Here is an 18,206-nt window from a genome sequence, read left to right as displayed (position 1 = left end):
TGGCAGACAGAAAGCAAAGAGTTGGAATAAACGGGTCGTTTTCCGAGTGGCAGGCAGTGACTAGTGGGGTACCGCAAGGATCGGTCTTAGGACCCCAGCTGTTCACAATATATATTAATGATCTGGACGAGGGAATTGGATGTAATATCTCCAAATTTGCAGACGACACAAAGCTGGGTGGGTGGGTATGCTGCGAGGAGGATGTCATGAAACTCCAGTACGATTGGAACAGGTTAGGTGATTGGGCAGAAACATGGCAAATGCACTATAATGTGGATAAATGTGAGGTTATCCACTTTGGTGGCAAAAACAGGAAGGCAGATTATTATTTGAATGGCAATAGATTGGGAGAAGGGGAAGTGCAAAGAGACCTGGGTGTTCTTGTGCACCAGTCGCTGAAGGTAAGCATGCAGGTGCAGCAGGCGGTTAAGAAGGCAAATGGTATGTTGGCCTTCGTAGCAAGAGGGTTCATGTACAGGAACAAAGATGTCTTGCTACAGTTGTACAGGGCCTTGGTGAGACCGCACCTTGAGTATTGTGTGCAGTTTTGGTCGCCTTATCTGAGGAAGGACGTACTTGCCATGGAAGGAGTGCAGCGAAGATTCACCAGGCTGATACCTGGGATGGCAGGAATGACGTATGAGGAGAGATTGTGTCGATTGGGCTTATACTCACTGGAGTTTAGAAGATTGAGAGGGGATCTCATCGAAACCTATAAACTTCTGTCAGGCCTGGATAGACTAGATGCAGGAAGGATGTTCCCGATGGTCGGGGAGTCCAGAACCAGGGGTCATAGTCTAAGGATAAGGGGTAGGACATTTAGGACTGAAATGAGGAGGAATTTTTTCACTCAGAGAGTGGTGAACCTGTGGAATTCTCTGCCGCAGAGGGCGGTGGAGGCCAGTTCATTAAATATATTCAAGAAAGAGTTGGATATATTTCTTCAGGCTAAAGGGATCAAGGGATATGGGGAGAAGGCAGGGACAGCGTACTGAATTTGAATGATCAGCCATGATCTCATTGAATGGCAGAGCAGGCTCGAAGGGCCGAATGGCCTATGCCTGCTCCTATCTTCTATGTTTCTACGTTTCTTTATTTGCTGCCTTACCTCTGGACTAGAGTCCTGGCGAATCGAATAACTAGGGAACTAGGGCTGTAGAGAGGGCTTTAAACTAAATAGTGGGGGCGGGAGGATCCAGGTGAGCAGGAATTTAAAAAGTCAATGAGAAATTAGAAAGCAATAGAGCAGGATAGAGATGGGGGAAATAATAACCAGAGTTTGACAGGAAGGGAGAGAATGTTTAAAAGTAAGAGTGCAACAGAAAATGGGGCCAAAACAAGGAGGAATGGTAAAAAGACAAAGTTAAAAGCTCTATATTTGAATGCATGCAGCATTTGCAACAAGATAGATGAGTTGATGGCACAAATAGATACAAATGGGTATGATCTGATCGCCATTACAGAGACGTGGTTGCAAGGTGATCAGGGCTGGGAACTGAATATTCCAGGGTATTTGACAATTTGGAAGGATAGACAGAAAGGAAAGGGAGGTGGGGTGGTTTTGTTGGTAAAGGATGGGATCAGTGCAGTGGTGAGAAGTGATATTGGCTCAGAAGATCAAGTTGTTGAATCTGTTTGGGTGGAGATAAAAAATAATAAAGGGAAAAAGTCTCTGGTGGGCGTAGTCTACTGGCCCCCGAACAGTAGCAATACTGTTGGACAGAGCATAAATCAACAAATAATGGAGGCCTGTAAAAAAGGTACGGTAATAATCATGGGTGATTTTAATCTCCATATTGATTGGACAAATCAAATTGGCCATGGTAGCCTTGAGGTGGAGTTCATAGAGTGCATCCGGGATGGTTTCCTAGAACAGTATGTAATGGAACCAACCAGGGAGCAGGCTATCTTGGACCTGGTACTATATAATGAGACAGAATTAATAAATGATCTCATAGTAAAGGATCCTCGAGGAAAGAGTGATCATAGCATGGTTGAATTTCAAATTCAGTTGAAGGGTGAGAAAGTTGGATCTCAAACCAGTGTCCTGATTTTAAACAAAGGCAATTACAGTGGCATGAGAGCAGAACTGGCTAAAGTGGACTGAAAAAATAAATTAAAGGGTAAGACAGTTGAAATGCAGTGGCGGACATTTAAGGAGATATTTCATAACTCTCAACAAAAATACATTCCAGTGAGAAAGAAAGATTTTAAGAGAAGGGAGCACCATCCCTGGCTAACTAAGGAAGTAAAGGATGGTATCAAATTGAAAACAAAGGCATACAATGTTGATAAGATTGGTGGGAGACCAGAGGATTGGGAAATTTTTAAAAACCAGCAAAGGATGACTAAAAAAATAATAAAGAGAGAGAAGATGAATTATGAGAGTAAACTGGCAAGAAACATTAAAACAGGTAGTAAGAGCTTCTACAGGTACATAAAAAGGAAGAGGGTAGCTAAAGTAAACATTGGTCCTTTAGAGGATGAGACTGGGGGATTAATAATGGGGAATGGGGAAATGGCAGACTCTGAACAAATATTTTGTATCTGTCTTCACAGTAGAAGACACTAACAACATCCCAATAATGGATAACCAAGGGACCACAGGGAGGGGGTAACTAAAGACAATCACTATCACTAAGGAAATAGTACTTGGTAAAATAATGGGACTAAAAGATGACAAGTCCCCTGGACCAGATGGCCTACATCCCAGGGTCTTAAAAGAAGTAGCTGCAGAGATAGTGGATGCATTGGTTGCAATCTACCAAAATTCCCTGAACTCTGGAGAGGTCCCAGCGGATTGGAAAACTGCAAATGTAACACCCCTATTTAAGAAAGGAGTGAGACAGAAAGCAGGAAACTATAGACCAGTTAGCCGAACAGCTGTTGTTGGGAAAATGCTAGAGTCCTTCATTAAAGAAGCAGTAGCAGGGCATTTGGAAAATCATAATGCAGTCAAGCAGGGTCAGCATGGTTTTATGAAAGGGAAATCATGTTTAACAAATATGCTGGAGTTCTTTGAGGAAGTAACGAGCAGGGTGGACAAAGGTGAACCAGTGGATGTGGTGTATTTAGATTTCCAGAAGGCATTCGATAAGGTGCCACATAAAAGGTGCCGCATAAGATAAGAGCTCACAGAATTGGGGGTAATATATTAGCATGGATGGATCGAGAATTGGCTAACTAACAGAAAGCAGAGAGTCGGGATAAATGGGTAATTTTCTGGTTGGCAAATGGTAACTAGTGGGGTGCCACAGGGATCGGTGCTGGGGCCTCAACCATTTACAATCTACATTAATGACTTGGATGAAGGGACCGAGTGTAATGTAGCCAAGTTTGTGGATGATACAAAGATGGGTGGGAAAGTAAGTTGTGCAGAGGACTCAAAAAACCTGCAAAGGGATATAGACAGGCTAAGTGAGTGGGTAAACATTTGGGCCTAGAAATTCAGTGCCCTTAGCACCGATTTTGCGGCGCTAGAGGGCCTAGCGCTGCAATTGGCGCCGGTTCCTAAATTGCCTGGCGCCCTTCCGCGGCGGTAGACCGGTAGCGCTGCGCCGGCACCGATGACGTCATCGGTGTGCGCAGCGTCCCGGTTGCCGTGGTAACCCGGCCCCAAGCCGAAATTCAGTTGCGGCCGCCTCGCCAGTGGCAGCCGCAACTAAGACTCCGGCAAACGAGTGTTGCCGGAGTCTGCGCCGGTGCTTTAAGGAGGCGCGGCGGCTGGCCGCTTTCCCGCCGGCCGCCTGCCCGCAGCTCCCTCCCCGGACTTCTCCCCCCCCCCCCCCCGGAACAGATGCAAGCCCGGCACTTGTCCGAGGTGCCGGGCTCATTTTTGAAGAGATTTGCGCGGGCCGCGGCCGGGTGCAGGCAGCTCCTCCTTAACGGAAGGAGGAGGCCTGCACTTCCCGAGCCTGCCGCACCGCAGCGGGCGCCGCAGCGCCGGAATAGCGCCGCAATGCGGCGCGTTGCGCCAGTTTTCAGGCGCTAAAACCCTTCAGTAGCGCCGGCAGCCGTTTGGGCGCGGCGCTACTGAATTTTTGGCGCGCGCAAAGGGACTTAGCGCCGGCGCTAACTTCCGGCGCTAAAGCCCTGGCGCAGCGCAAACTCAATTTCTCGGCCTTGGTGTATAATGTGGGAAAGTGCGAGGTTTTACACTTTGGCAGGAAAAATAAAAAAGCAAATTATTATTTAAATGGAGAGAGATTACAAAATGCTACAGTTCAGAGGGACCTGGGGGCACTTGTGCATGAAACACAAAAAGTTAGCATGCAGGTACAGCAAGTAATCAAAAAGGCAAATGGAATGTTGGCCTTTATTTCAAAGGTTGGTGTATAAAAGCAGGGATGTCCTGCTACAACTGTAAAGGTTATTGGTGAGACCACACCTTGAGTACTGCGTACAGTTTTGGTCTCCTTATTTAAGGAAGGATATACTTGCATTGGAGGCAGTTCAGAGACGGTTCACTAGGTTAATTCCAGAGATGAGGGATTTGACTTATGAGGAAAGGTTGAGCAGGCTGGGCCTATACTCATTGGAATTTAGAAGAATGAGAGGTGATCTTATTGAAACATATAAGATACTGAGGGGGCACGACAAGGTAGATGCAGAGAGGATGTTTCCCCTCGTGGGGAAATCTAGAATGCGGGGGCACAGTTTTAGAATAAAGGGTCGCCCTTTTAGAACTGAGATGAGGAGGAATTTCTTCTCTCAGTGTTGTAAATCTGTGGAATTCTCTGCCCCAGAGAGCTGTGGGGGCTGGGGCATTAAATACATTTAAGGTGGAGATAGACAAATTTTTGCAAGATAAGGGAGTGAAGGTTTATGGGGAGCGGGCGGGGAAGTGGCTGTGAGCCCAAGATCAGCCATGATCTTATTGAATGGCAGAGCAGGTTCAAGGGGCTAAGTGGCCTATTCCTGCTCCTATTTCTTATGTTCTTAAGTTTGAACTGTAAGAGGTTAATTAACTATTGCAAAAGTGGTATGATTAGCACTTCTCTGATTGACTGATTTTTACTGTGAAAGTTACTCCTTTCAATGCCTCTACCTTAATGCCACTTTTACAGCAGACATCATTAACATGCTAAGTGATGTGCAAATCTGCATAATCATTTCTAATTGGTACATTAGAAGCCTTTTACAAGCCAAAAATCCTGAACACCAGGTTTGTGTGTTCATGTGCAATAAATTATTTCTATCGCTGAACGAATTTTGGGAGTGTGGACAAAAATATGTTCCCTTAATACTATGCATCAAATGGCTATACATTAACATACATTTAGTACCTGATTTACCTCTATTGCAGAGAGTAACTTCCCCTATACTAGAAGAGACTGTGCATCAGAGGGCCAGAGGCCATAGAAACCACCACCATGAGGACCCACTTTTCTGACTCTGCAGCCCCACTGCATTCTGAAGTAGATGCAACCATCTTCTGCTTACTTTTAAAAGGGCACAATTAAATTATCAAACCCTTGAATTTATCAAGCCTCTTCCACAGTTCAACAGTTGTCAGTGGCTGTTTTTAACAGATGAGTGTGGATACGGAGTGCTATCAGGCTAATTGACTCTGGGGCCATTCACTGTCAATCCCTATTCTTTATTCACCTGCTATCTATGCACTTCCAGAAAGAGTTGCTGGGTACAGATCAATGGTAAGAAACCAGACCAATTTATATCCTCCTTAGCAGAGCGACACTGAGCTGAATTGTGGTTCCCCCACTGCCAGATCAGCTGATTCAGCATAGATAGAAGCATGGACCTTTCTGGTGGACTACACCACCTAATATATTTCCTCAAAGTCATTGGGGAAGCCAGTGGCCTGGAGAAAGATGCAATGTTGATATCAGGGAGGGGGGAGATGTAGAGTAATCATGTGTCACCTTCAACACAAAACATCACATGAAAGCCTCATGTTGACATTTTGATGAAAATTGTAATTGTTTACCAAAGAAATAAAAAGAAGATTTGCAAAATACGTGCCTCTTTAATTGACAGTTAATAACTAACAAATGGAAATTAAAATATGATCGGGTGTTGGTTTGATGTCCTATTTATTAGATTTTGGAAATGAATAAATGAATATTTTTTCATTATGTTGGCTTTATTCAAATACATTGCACTTTCCATGCAAAAATATGTCCATCGCCAAGATTACCCTTATTCCACATCCCACGCCATTTCAATGGTCCTAAGGGCAGCTCCAGCAGTGGGACGGAAAATTCAGAAGGTGCGGAAGGTGTTTCAGGCTTGAGCTGCCTGATGGCCTTCAGTGATTGGGACTTTCAGACTGTCAGTGGAATTTGGCAACTAGGAGGTCTCAATTGTAGTTTAAACCTCTGGAAGAGGGACAAAAAAGTAAAGACTCAGGCCTATCTTCAGATCTTCAGCCTGCCCACAGGTCCCCCCCAGATCATGCGCTTGAGTGCCCAGAAAGCGTTTCCACTGACAAATGAGGCGGAAGAGCAAGAATGCCCCATATCACATCATTAACATTGGTCCACCTAGCCTGCATTTTCTGCAAGCATAGGCCACATGCTGCCCCTGCAGGAAGGCCCAGGAATCTCGGACAGCATTAGAGTGGCACCAACCTGATAATCTGGGCCTCCACCCCTTTTTCCTGACCCTTGCAATTGGGGTCCGCTCAGTGCCATAGATGCAGGAGTCATATAAAATGGCCCTTCATTGTGTAAGCATGCCCATGAAGACTGTCCATATTGGTGAAGTATAGTAAGATGATGAGCATCTGTCAAATTGACTATCACCACCCTTAGGAGAGGTGGGAACACATTGGGTGTGTGGGTGGGTGGGGGGGGCGGCCGTGGGGGGAAGAATTTAAAAATCAATTGTCCCCTTTATAATTTGCACTTGTTGCTTACCTTGCTCCAATTACCTATTTTCCAGATAGCACATGGGCGTACAAAACATCTCCGAGCAGGGACTGGCTTTTTAATTTTTTCACAGTCTGAGTCTTCCTTCGTGCTACACTCAACTTGTCTCCACACAGCACCAACTCCACATGTGGTAGAACACTGCAGAGAACAAAGTTAGGGGAAAAACTGAAGCACACAAAGCCATCACAACTGAACATAGGCACAGCAGTCTCCTAAATGTACTGTTAGCAGCAACATATAGAAAAGCTAGGCCCCACACAGTAATGAATCTGCAGATACCAAAGGAATACATATTCCACTTCTGTGCTCCCAGCACAATCCAGGAGTATAAAACACAAAAGTACCCAATTCCAGTACACGATTTTAATGGAGAGGATATCATGGGCTGACAATGCACTATTTTGCAATACATGCTTCAGCTTTGCGCTAGGGGCACAGAATGATTACCCCATAATTTTATGTTATCTAGATGGTTCATTAGGTTTTGGCAATGATTAACTGATCCATACAGATGAGGAAGGTAACGGTTTGAATTGCTGGTTTATGCTGAGTTTGCTAATGGTCGCCAAGATGATAATATTAGGGACACTATAATTGGCCCCAGTGCTCCTGGGTTAGGGAACGGAAAATCAGTCGGGAGCCCTACTCCTGATCGCTATTCAGTGGTAACCATGGCTTAGTGGGTAGCACTCTCAACTCTGAATCAGAAGGTTGTTGGTTCAAATCTCACTCCAGAGACTTGAGCACAAAATCTAGGCTGACACTTCAGTGCAGTGCTGAGGGAGTGCTGCACTGTTTGGGGTGCCGACTTTCAGATGAGATATTAAACCGAGGCTCTATCTGCTCTCTCAGGTGAACGTAAAGGATCCCATGGCATTATTTTGAAGAAGAACAGGGGAGTTCTCCCTGGAGTCCTGGCCAATATTTATCCCTCAACCAACATAAGTGAAACAGATTATCTGGTCATTATCACATTGCTTTGTGTAAATTGGCTGTCGCGTTTCCTAAATTACAACAGTGACTACACTTCAAAATAAAGTACGTCATTGGCTATAAAGTGCTTTGGGATGTCCTGAATGTCTCCCTTCACTAATCTATGGGGAGGATTGGCAGCATCATGGTTGAGTCTCATCCTGTCCTTCCCCAACTTCCACATACACATGAGCAGGGGTCACTAAAAGAAAGAAAGAAAGCCTTGCATTTTTACCGTGCCTTTTATGACCTCAAGATGTCCCAAAGCGTTTTATAGTCAAGTCTCTGGCATGGGACTTAAATGCACAATCTTCTGACTCAGAAGATTCTACCATTGCGCTACCACTGATCCACAGCTGACAGCTCACAGCTCATAAGCCATCATGAAGTCACCAGAGAGAGAAGATTGGCCAGAGAGACTCTTTGAGAGTCATCAACAAACGGTCACAAAAAAAATCAATGTTCATAGATCTTGGCTAGAATTCCTGCCCTCAATCCACTGGCAGAGCAAAATGAGCGAATTTACCTTTGTATTCCTACCACTTATTCTCCATCCTCATTTATCCACATTAAATGATATTTCTGGGGTAGAATCTTGCTGGCACATGTATCAACCCAATTTCCCAATCTATCTAAATCTTTTTACATCTGATACACTTATTATGAGACCATCATTTACAACACCCTCGCACTCTGATTTTGCTCACATCAGCAAATTTAGATGGCTCCCTTTTAGATTAGCCTTCCAAATCATTTATGCACATTATTAACAGCAAAGGATCCACATTGAGCTCTGTGGCACTCTGCTAGTCAACTCCATGTACAACAACCTTTCAGATTGAGATTTTCTTGAGACTCTGTTTTCTAAATTTTTGTCTCACTATTGTGACATTCACCTTTAATTATCCCCATCTCTTTAAATTTTAACGTTCACACAATTTTTGCTCACACCACTAGTCGGCTCTAGACAGCCACCTGAAGTTATGCTAATGAGCTGGCAGAGGAAAATTGGTGAAAGACTATTCTGCCACATGTTACATCTGTGTCGAATGTATATTTTGTGAAATCACCTTTGTATTCATCAAATATGTACCTGATGACTATTAATAGATTGTAGGCATTGTTGTAACCTCACATGAACCTTGACTCATTGTGCCAGATAGTGGTACGGTGGCATGGTGGTTATGTTACTGGACTAATAATCCAGAGGGCGAGACTAATGATCCAGAGACATCCCGCCATGGCAGCTGGGGAATTTAAATTCAGTTAATTAAACAAATCTGGATTAAAAAGCTAGTATCAGTAATGGTAACCATGAAACTACCGGATTGTTGTAAAAACCCATCTGGTTCACTAATGTCCTTTAGGAAAGGAAATCTGCCTATATGTGACTCCAGACCCACAGCAATGTGATGGACTCTTAACTGCCCTCTGAAATGGCCCAGCAAGCCACTCAGTTGTACCAAACTGCTGTGACATAGTCAACACTGTGGGAGTACCTTCACCACATGGACTGCTGCGATTCAAGAAGGCAGCTCGTCCACCACCTTCTCAAGGGCAATTAGGGATGGGCAATAAATGCCAGCCTTGCCAGCGACGCCCACATCCAATGAACCAATTTTTTTTTTTTATGTGCTTTGATATGTAATTTTTACAGTTCTTTATATGATCACCTTTTTGTGTTAATCAAACAAGTATACGCTAACCATAAAACCTCGAATCGGTCAAGTTTTGCAAAACTGCAAGAAGCTGCATTCTGCCTTCATGCAATCAATAAAGCATGAGATTGCTAACAGAAGCAGTAGCTATAATCACACTAATAGTCCTGGCCACAAGATAAGAGGCTGTCTCTACTTACAATAGGGCCTCAGAATTATTAGCCTGAAACCAGACAAGGGATGTGAGATAACAGTCCCAAAGTTGCTGACTAAGGCCTTGAGAAGAAGCATGGCCCGATAAGATGGGGAAACAGCACTTTTCAGTATTATAGGCTGCTAATTGGACAACCAAAGGGGTATGGCATCTTAAGGACCACACAATCACCCCTTGTCCATCAAAGGTAGAGATAAGGGGCAGGATTTTCATTCAGGAGTCGGGTTGGAGGCGGGACTACAACTTTCGGGGTTGTAGTCCCGCCTCCATCGAGATGCAGCCAATCCACGCAATTTTAACTTGATTGACCTTGTTGAGCTCGCCCAGCGGGCTCAGCAGGCCAATTAAGGGCCACCTGGCAACAGGTGTCATCACAGACTGAAATTTCATCTTTCAAGAGCTTTTGACAGATGAAATATCAGCGTTTCACAGCTGTTTGAAGTTGTCAAACACTGACAGTCTTACTTCTAACCTGAGTCCTTCTCCACAGACTCAGTTAGAAATCTCTCCTGCATAGTAAGCTGAAGGCTGTCACTTTTGACAGTTCGCAGCCATTCTGCTTTCTGTGCTGGTGAGATGAGGGACTCCCGGGACCTAAAGGAAGGAAGGTTGAAAAGGTAAGAACAGGTCTTTTAAACTTCTTTAATCACTTTAGACACACCAAACACACTTACCTTTGCACTCATGCACACATCACTCACCTGAACACCGACACCTCGACCCCTCCAAGTCCTCCAAACCCGCCTCCCCAGGGCTGGCAAAATTCCCCCCTATGGCTTTGAACTTCCTAATGTTTAACTGGCGGAAATTGTGGCTCATTCAAGACTTGTTGTCAGACAACACAAAGGCAGTGGAGGGTCTGAGAGAGGTGGTGGAGAGGTAGAGCTGGGTGTTGTCAGCGAACATGTGAAAGCTGACCCCATGTCTTCAGAGGATGTCACCAAGGGGATGCATGTAGATGAGAAAGAGGGGGGGACCAAGGATTGAATTTTTAGAGGACTTTAAATGGTGCATGGGTGGTAAGAGAAACCATTACTGGAGATGCTGTAGCTACAATCAGATAGGTAAGAGCAGAACATGTATCAGAGTTTCTACACAGTGTATTCTACAAGTTAAAACTTCTAACAGTAATACATTTTGATGTATACATTAACTGGAATTACTGTTTGTTACTTGTGTGAAGACCTACCTCACTCCAGTTTCCAACCTTCCAGTAAACACTGTCCACACTAACTTCCGTCTCAAAATCATCATAGTCTATTGTAACATTCATGAAATTATTTGGTCTATTTGTAGTTGGAGTTTTCTTCAAAGGTACTTTAGTGGTAGATAGTATTTTGGAGGTTGGCGATTTACTTCCAAGTAGTTTTGAGAGTTTTACCCATGACGAATGTGTGATACCAACTAAATTAGATGTAGTAAGCTCAGGATTGTCCTGCAGTCTGTTTTCATCATTAAAATTTAGACCAGGAGCTAGGATGTCACTAATATTGGAAAAGCGCTCTGGATTCAGCATCTTTAGAAGTTTCATTCTTAGCCGCTCGATAGTTGCTTTGACTTTTGGATCTATTTTTAACCTTGAAAAGCCTGGCTTTCTATGTACAACACCTGGAGAAGGTGCTCTTACATTTGGCTTGACTACTTGCATATTACCAGGCTTTAATGTAGTCACAAGTGTTGTCTGTGGACTACTATACAAAGTTGATTCCTCAGCATTGATAGGGGCTGCAGTCATCTTTGCAACTTCATCATCATATTCATCTGTTATGAGATTAACCTGAGGTTCTTCTGTAAATGGAAGATGATCATCAACCTCTTCTATGGTAATGTGATCATCTTCTGAGGTACTGTCATTTTCACCAGTAGTACTGTGTATCCCATTCATAGTTTGAATTGTAGGTGTAATGTTTCCAGCTTCAGGGGCCTTCTTTCCATTAGTGGTATCATCCTCGTAGGTCAGATCTTGGTGAATAGCAATAAAGTTGTAATCATAATGTCCATCATGCGACACATTGGTGTTTTCCTGATTAGGGACAGGCTTATTTTGCAAATGCATTTGTTTCTTTGTAGTGGTACGCGTAGTAGTTACAGGGCTTGCGCTGCCAGCTGACTGCACAGTGATGTTGACAGGAAGAGGCTGCTCAGTTGTGACGAGCACTTGTCTGGGTTTAGGTTGAACTTTTGCACCTGAGTGGTTAGGGCCAAATTTGGGCCCCAGCTTACTAGGGAGGTCTTTGGTAAAAATCTTGCCACCTTTGGGCTTCCGCAGAGGGAACTGTATTTTCTTATTGCTGGGGCAGTTCCGTAAGCCACATAAGCCTTTAGAGTTTGGCCTTTTGGAAATATTGCAGAGCTCCTTATTATTCCTGGTGCACGACACTGCCCGTGTGCGGAAGCCACCTCCACATGTAGCTGAGCACTGAAAAATAAATATCAAAGATCAAAAGGGATCAATCTACGCAGTGCAGTTTAAACGTGCCTCAGCATGCAAAGCAGAATGCAATGAATTCACTTCCGTAGGAAATAAATAGACCTTTTATGCACATTGTTATCGCTCAGATTTGTATTAATAATTAAAAGACAATTCAGAAAATCATCTTCACTGCTTTGTTAACATTTTCAACTCTTTTCTTGATTCCTTCACCCAGTTCTTGATGCTAGATAGTTTTCTTTTGTCAGGTGTGTCGATCAACATTTCTAAGGATTCCTAAACTGATTAAACTGTATCGTTCCTAAATAACAGAATATAAAGCAAGCACTTCATTTGTCACATTGCAATTTTAAAGCTAAAACAGCTTGGGGGCGAAATTTGGTTACGCCCCATTTGGGGGCGGTAACCAAATTAGCGCCAGACATTTAGCGCCCGGTGCGGGAGTACTGCCTCGGCCGCTAAATTGGGCTTACCACCCCGGCGAGGAAGCAAAGCGCTACACGGACCACGCCAAGGGCCGCCAAGACAGGCTGACCTGGAGGTCGGCCAAAATAATAAAATGGCGGTGCAGGGCGCAGCCGGACCGCCCCTTTAATTACCGCCCTGCCACCGGTTCGCGACCCCCGCCGAATTTTTGCCACAGGGCACTAAGGGGTCGCGTTGCTCGGCGATGATGCTAGCGCCTCAGTAGCTCCCCGCCGAATTTCTCAGCAGGCGCTATTAGTGCCCCCGCCTGGGCGCTAAGCCCTTTGCGCCCTGTTAGCGCCCCCCCCCTCCCCGGAGGCACCAACGGCGAGCGCAAAGGAGGCAAATTTCGCCCCCCATATATTTCTTAAAGCAGTGCTACAAGTCAGGTTTCACTTTCTCACTAGTGAACTAACACCAGTAAGATATCACTGAATACTTCTACACCCTGAATTATTACTAGTAATGGACTACTGATTACAGAGATACCAATGAATGAGCACCAATGAGTACTGCTGAGTACCTTCAAACTAGTGAATTAATATTGGCAATGTAGTATGCAATACTTTCAAACTAGTGAACTAACACTGGTAATGTACTACTGAATATGTTCACACTATTGAATTAATACTAGAAATATACTGAGTTCTTTCATACCACTGCATTAACAGTAGTAGCCTACAATATCTGCAACTGACGTAGCTTAGACTTGAATGACTACAGGGCCGAATTTAACCGGAGCAGGAATCGCGGGTGCGGAGGCCGAAGCTGGCAGAAAACCATTCAGACCCCCAGAGCAAGAATCTTGGGACTTCCTTTGCATATCCCAAAACTGATTCCTACCCTATGCTGGTGGATATGTCATTACTGCCGGCAGCCGGGAATCAAAGTTGGTGGTTCTCAGGCCACCACTGAGTACCCAGGGAAATGGTGCCGAGCAAGGTAAGTATGGATTCAGTGTGGGGGGGGGGGGGGGGGGGGGGGTGGTGTGACGGCAAGTCCGCGATCAGGGAGGGGGGAGGTCCAGGACAGGGGAGGCCTAAGGTTATGCAGTTAGGTCACAGATCAGCCATGATCTCATTGAGTGGCGGAACAATCTCGAGGGGCTAAATGGCCTACTCCTGTTCCTATGTTCATAAGGTATCCTTGTGGGGTCAAGAGGTCAGGAGGAGCACTCCTGGCTTTTACTGGAGGGTTGGAGATTCTGAAGGCCTCAGTCGGGTCTGTAGTTAAAATGGCATGTGCATCCCAATGATGGCATCGGGACACGACATTCACATTTAAATTAGGCCTTCTCTCCTCTGGGGAGGCCGGCTTTCCCGTTCCTCAATTCAGACAAGTGTAAGTGGTGAGGGGCGTAAACGCATTGGGAACAAAATGCTAACCCCTCCAACCAACTTACCACCCCCTGCCACCCAGCCCACCCCACCCCCTGCCATGCTTGCACCGCGCCCACTGGGTTGGGGGTAAAAATCAGCTCTTATTAGTGTGCTTTAGATAGGTATAAAGAATTGTGTATTTTGCACATAATTTTTCGAGTTGAGCTCATTAGCAGTGCTTCAAGCAAAGACTAGGACGGGAGCAGGAAACACAGTAAGATGGAAACATAAAATTGCATGTGTGAAATTTAACGAGTTTGGTACAATTAAAGGAGAGCCTTGCAATAGTTGGAAGATAAATCTGAAGGTTGGATTTTACAAACCCCGGCAGGTCCGTGGGGGGCGACATCGGTGCCGGGTCCCAACCCCGCTGCTGCCTCCATCCCGGCCTCTGAAATTAATTTACCGTGATTGGGCTTGATAACTTACCGTGACAGCGCATATGCCGGCCAATTAGAGGAAGCGGGTCTGGTGACGTCATTTGATGACGCGTCATCAGTCGGTTTCCTTAAAGGGACCATGGCCAACTTTCTTTTGGCATCTGTGCTGTCAGTGTTCTACAGCATTGAGGTGCTGCAAACACTGTCAAGCACTGCACAGAGGTACAGGGCTGCACCCAGGCTCTCCCATGACTCCCTCCGTATGCTTCTGTAAAAACTTGCAGCATCCTGAATCTGTAGTGGAAATGCAGGTTAGAGAAGCTAGTGGTAAAGGGAACATTTCTTAATCAGCTGGGAGCTTTGACTTGACATTTGAAGCTGTCAACTCATCAGCTGATTCAATGGCCACTGACCTCCCGCCTCAGCTTCACAAACAAGATCTAGGCACAGCGGGAAACCGATGGGCGACCTGTCAAATCCAAAAAGCTGGGAAAAAAACATTGATAAGTGGCTGTAAATCAGCCATGAATGATTTTAATTGCCTCCCCCGCTGCTGCGTGTCAGGCCTGCTCAATGCTGACAGACCCGACATTTGGTAAAGGCACATGGTGGCGAGTTCACAGCGGGGAAAAAAAATTCCCACCCGACCCGCCACCGACCGTGCCCGCTGACCCCCCCGTAAAATCCAGCCCAAAGTCTCTGGAGAGTGCCTCAACCATCATCAGCCTTTCTCAAGGCTGAAGGAGCAGCAGACTATGAAAAGACATGCAAAAATGATTGGGAAGCAACTTAATTTGCAGGTATGAGTCTGCAGGCAAGAGACGGAATCCAGCCCGTATGATGGCTCCTGAAATCAAGGTGATGCTGCATGATTGTGATTGCAGGACCAGTGGTCCTCTATTCCAATCCATAGCATCATCCTAGTAGGTCAACTTATTGATATGCCTGCCTTGAGGTGGAGCCAAGGTTCAGATGGCATCTTTATGTGCCATCCCTGTGCTGCCTGGTAGCTCAGATGGCATGGCTCTTCATCTCAGACTGTTGACCGATGTAGATAGTTCCCCACAAACATGGCCAAGCAAGTTTGTCAGGGCCTGTAGTTATGGTTTACGGCATCTTGCCATCTGCTGATACCCTGGCTGTTGATCACACTGACATGTCTTCTTTCATGCAGTGCCACTGAAAGCAAGACATTCTGTGACTGAAGTGCTTCTGAGAAAGCATCTAAAATCATGATTAGTCCAGAATTCACATATCTTACTGGTGCCACCAGCTCTGCTGTCCCAGCTTCTTTTGGGAATAGGACTAATCATCTGCTATATTCACCTCTGTCTGCAGATGCTGACTGTATGGGCACCAGCAGGTAGATACAGATACTTCTAGTACAGTCTGAACTACCTGACATTCCTTCTTCCAAACAGTTCAGAATCACAGAATCACAGAAACCCCACAGTGCAGATAGAGGCCATTTCAGCCCATCGAGCCTACACCGACACATATCCCACCTGATCCCCATAACCCCTACACCAACACATATCCCACCCTATCCCTGTAACCCCACGTATTTAATCCCCCTAACACTAAGGGTCAATTTATCATAGCCAATCAACCTAACCCACACATCTTTGGACTGTGGGAGGAAACCGGAGCACCCGGAGGAAACCCACGCAAACATGGGGAGAATGTGCAAACTCCACACAGATAGTCGCCCGAGGCCAGATTTGAACCCTGGCGCTGTGAGACAACAGTGCTAACCACTATGCCACCGTGCAGATTGGGGAATTTCCATGGGGAATCCCGTTACTGGTAGTAATGGTGCCCTGGGCAAAAAATAAATGATTTGCAGCAATTGGCACAACGGCTCAAGAAAATAGCAATCAGGGAAAAAATGATTAAGAATAAGATGAACCACATGCACTATCAGATTATTATGTCCTTTTCATGACCTTCTCTATACTCATCATTGCCTAGTAACCCCAGATGTCCATTTCACATAGGATTTAAATCTGATATCCTGCACGCCAGCAAATGGTGTGCAGGGCAGGCATGCTCAAAAATTAATGTTTAAAAGAAGCGGCCAATAGTCCCACCATGCCTCCACCCCAAAAACAACATTGGGGCACCATCTGAGCGTGAATGAACACCTGCCTACTTCCCGCTACGAGCTGCCTGATATTACATCACAACAACAGCAGCTGAAAATCAGATCTGTAACGTACTATTGTATCTTAGGTATTACATTTTCATTAGTATGTTTCTCTTGAGAATCACGGAAATTGTACTACAGATTTTCCTGCATCAGTACCGGCATTATATCGGATATATCTATTCTAATCCCATTACCCTGCTTCCCCTATGCCCTTTAATATTTTTCTCAGGTGTTTATTCAAATCCTGGCTTCAATAGCCATTTGCAACATCATACTCCAAATTCTAATAACCTTTGCAGGAAGTTGTTTTTAACCACCCCCTCATGCTTCTGGGATTAATCTTAATTTTATTCCCTCTTGCCAGTGGAAATAATCTTTCATTATTTAACTTCTTTTGTCACATGTTTTGTTTTAGCCCTTCTGTCTTTCCAAAGGTAGATTATCATTTCAGAAGGCAAAATGTGAGTGAAATGTCGATTTTCTTTTTTCAGATTAAGTGCAGTGCAGCTTCAGCTTAGGCAGTCCCTCGGAACCGAGGATGACTTGCTTCCACATTAAAAATGAGTTCTCAGGTGACCGATTAGTCCAATGCGGGACCTACAGTCTCTGTCACAGGTGGGGCAGATGGTGGTTGAAGGGGCGGGTGGGTAGGGTGCTTGGGTTGACGTGCACTCCTTGTGCTGCCTGCACTTGGCTTCTGCTTGCTCCCGGCGAAGAGACTCGAGGTGTTCGGCGCCTTCCCGGATGCTTTTCCTCCACTTTGTGCAGTCTTGGGCCAGGGATTCCCAGGTGTCGGTGGGATGTTACACTTTTTCAAGGAGGCTTTGAGGGTGTCCTTGAAGTGTTTCCTCTGCCCACCTGGGGTTCTCTTGCCGTGCCGGAGCTCCGAATAGAGCGCTTGTTTTGGGAGTCTCGTATCGGGCATGCGGACAATGTGACCCGTCCATCGGAGCTGATTGAGCGTGGTCAAAGCTTCGATGCTGAGGATGTTGGCCTGAGCAAGAACACTGACGTTGGTGCACCTATCCTGCCAATGGATTTGCAGGATCTTGCGGAGGCAGCATTGGTGGTACCTCTCCAGTGCTTTGAGGTGCCTGCTGTACATGGTCAGCTTAGATGCAGAGTAAAGTTTCCCCTCCTCTGCTCCAACAACATGTTGCAACCCCAATCTCAGAAGACCACCTCAACTGCACCAAATTGAAATATTCCCATTTGTATTTTACATAGGAGCATTATTGATTGGAGAGCGGGTGGCTTTGGCCTACGTTGACCGTCATTATGTACCTGAACAGGAAGTCAACCACAGCACGACCATAACTCATTGCCAAAGCCTTTTATGTGAGGTTTAAGCAGTTGTTGATGAGTAAGCCTGGGCTTTGACTTGAATATGGGGGTGGTGCCAGAGGATTAGATGATTGCAAATGTCACAACCCTGTTTAAAAAAGGTGAGAGGGATAAACCCGGCAACTACAGGCCAATAATCTGTGATAAAATTAGAGGCAATAATCTGTGACAAAATTAATTGGTATTTGGAAAAGTATGGGCTAATAAATTTGTTGCGTCCATGTATAATAAGACACAGACTGCGGAGAACGGTACAACAGATGTTTACTCAACGTGGCTCACACTACAACTGATCTGTACAGATTACTACTCAGTGTTATA

At 45.2% G+C, this 18,206-nt stretch overlaps 1 protein-coding gene across 1 annotated transcript in view; it reads right to left on the bottom strand.

The window, feature by feature from the left end:
• The window catches only part of LOC147123535 (A disintegrin and metalloproteinase with thrombospondin motifs 12-like), a 967,639-nt gene that overhangs the window by 144,781 nt on the left and 804,652 nt on the right, over positions 1-18,206 (bottom strand). Inside the window, exons 19-20 of the mRNA XM_085974208.1 lie at positions 10,927-12,156; positions 6,879-7,031 (exon numbers count right to left, since the gene is read on the bottom strand). Coding sequence (XP_085830334.1) covers positions 6,879-7,031; positions 10,927-12,156 — 1,383 coding nt within the window. The remainder of the gene's footprint in view (positions 1-6,878; positions 7,032-10,926; positions 12,157-18,206) is intronic.

The sequence above is a fragment of the Somniosus microcephalus genome, chromosome 2, assembly GCF_052327205.1.
Source record: "Somniosus microcephalus isolate GS21.2 chromosome 2, FLI_Smic_1.0, whole genome shotgun sequence".
Classification (NCBI taxonomy): Eukaryota; Metazoa; Chordata; class Chondrichthyes; order Squaliformes; family Somniosidae; genus Somniosus; species Somniosus microcephalus.
Note: the sequence above shows the minus strand (reverse complement) of the source record. Positions and strands in the feature narration are given on the sequence as shown.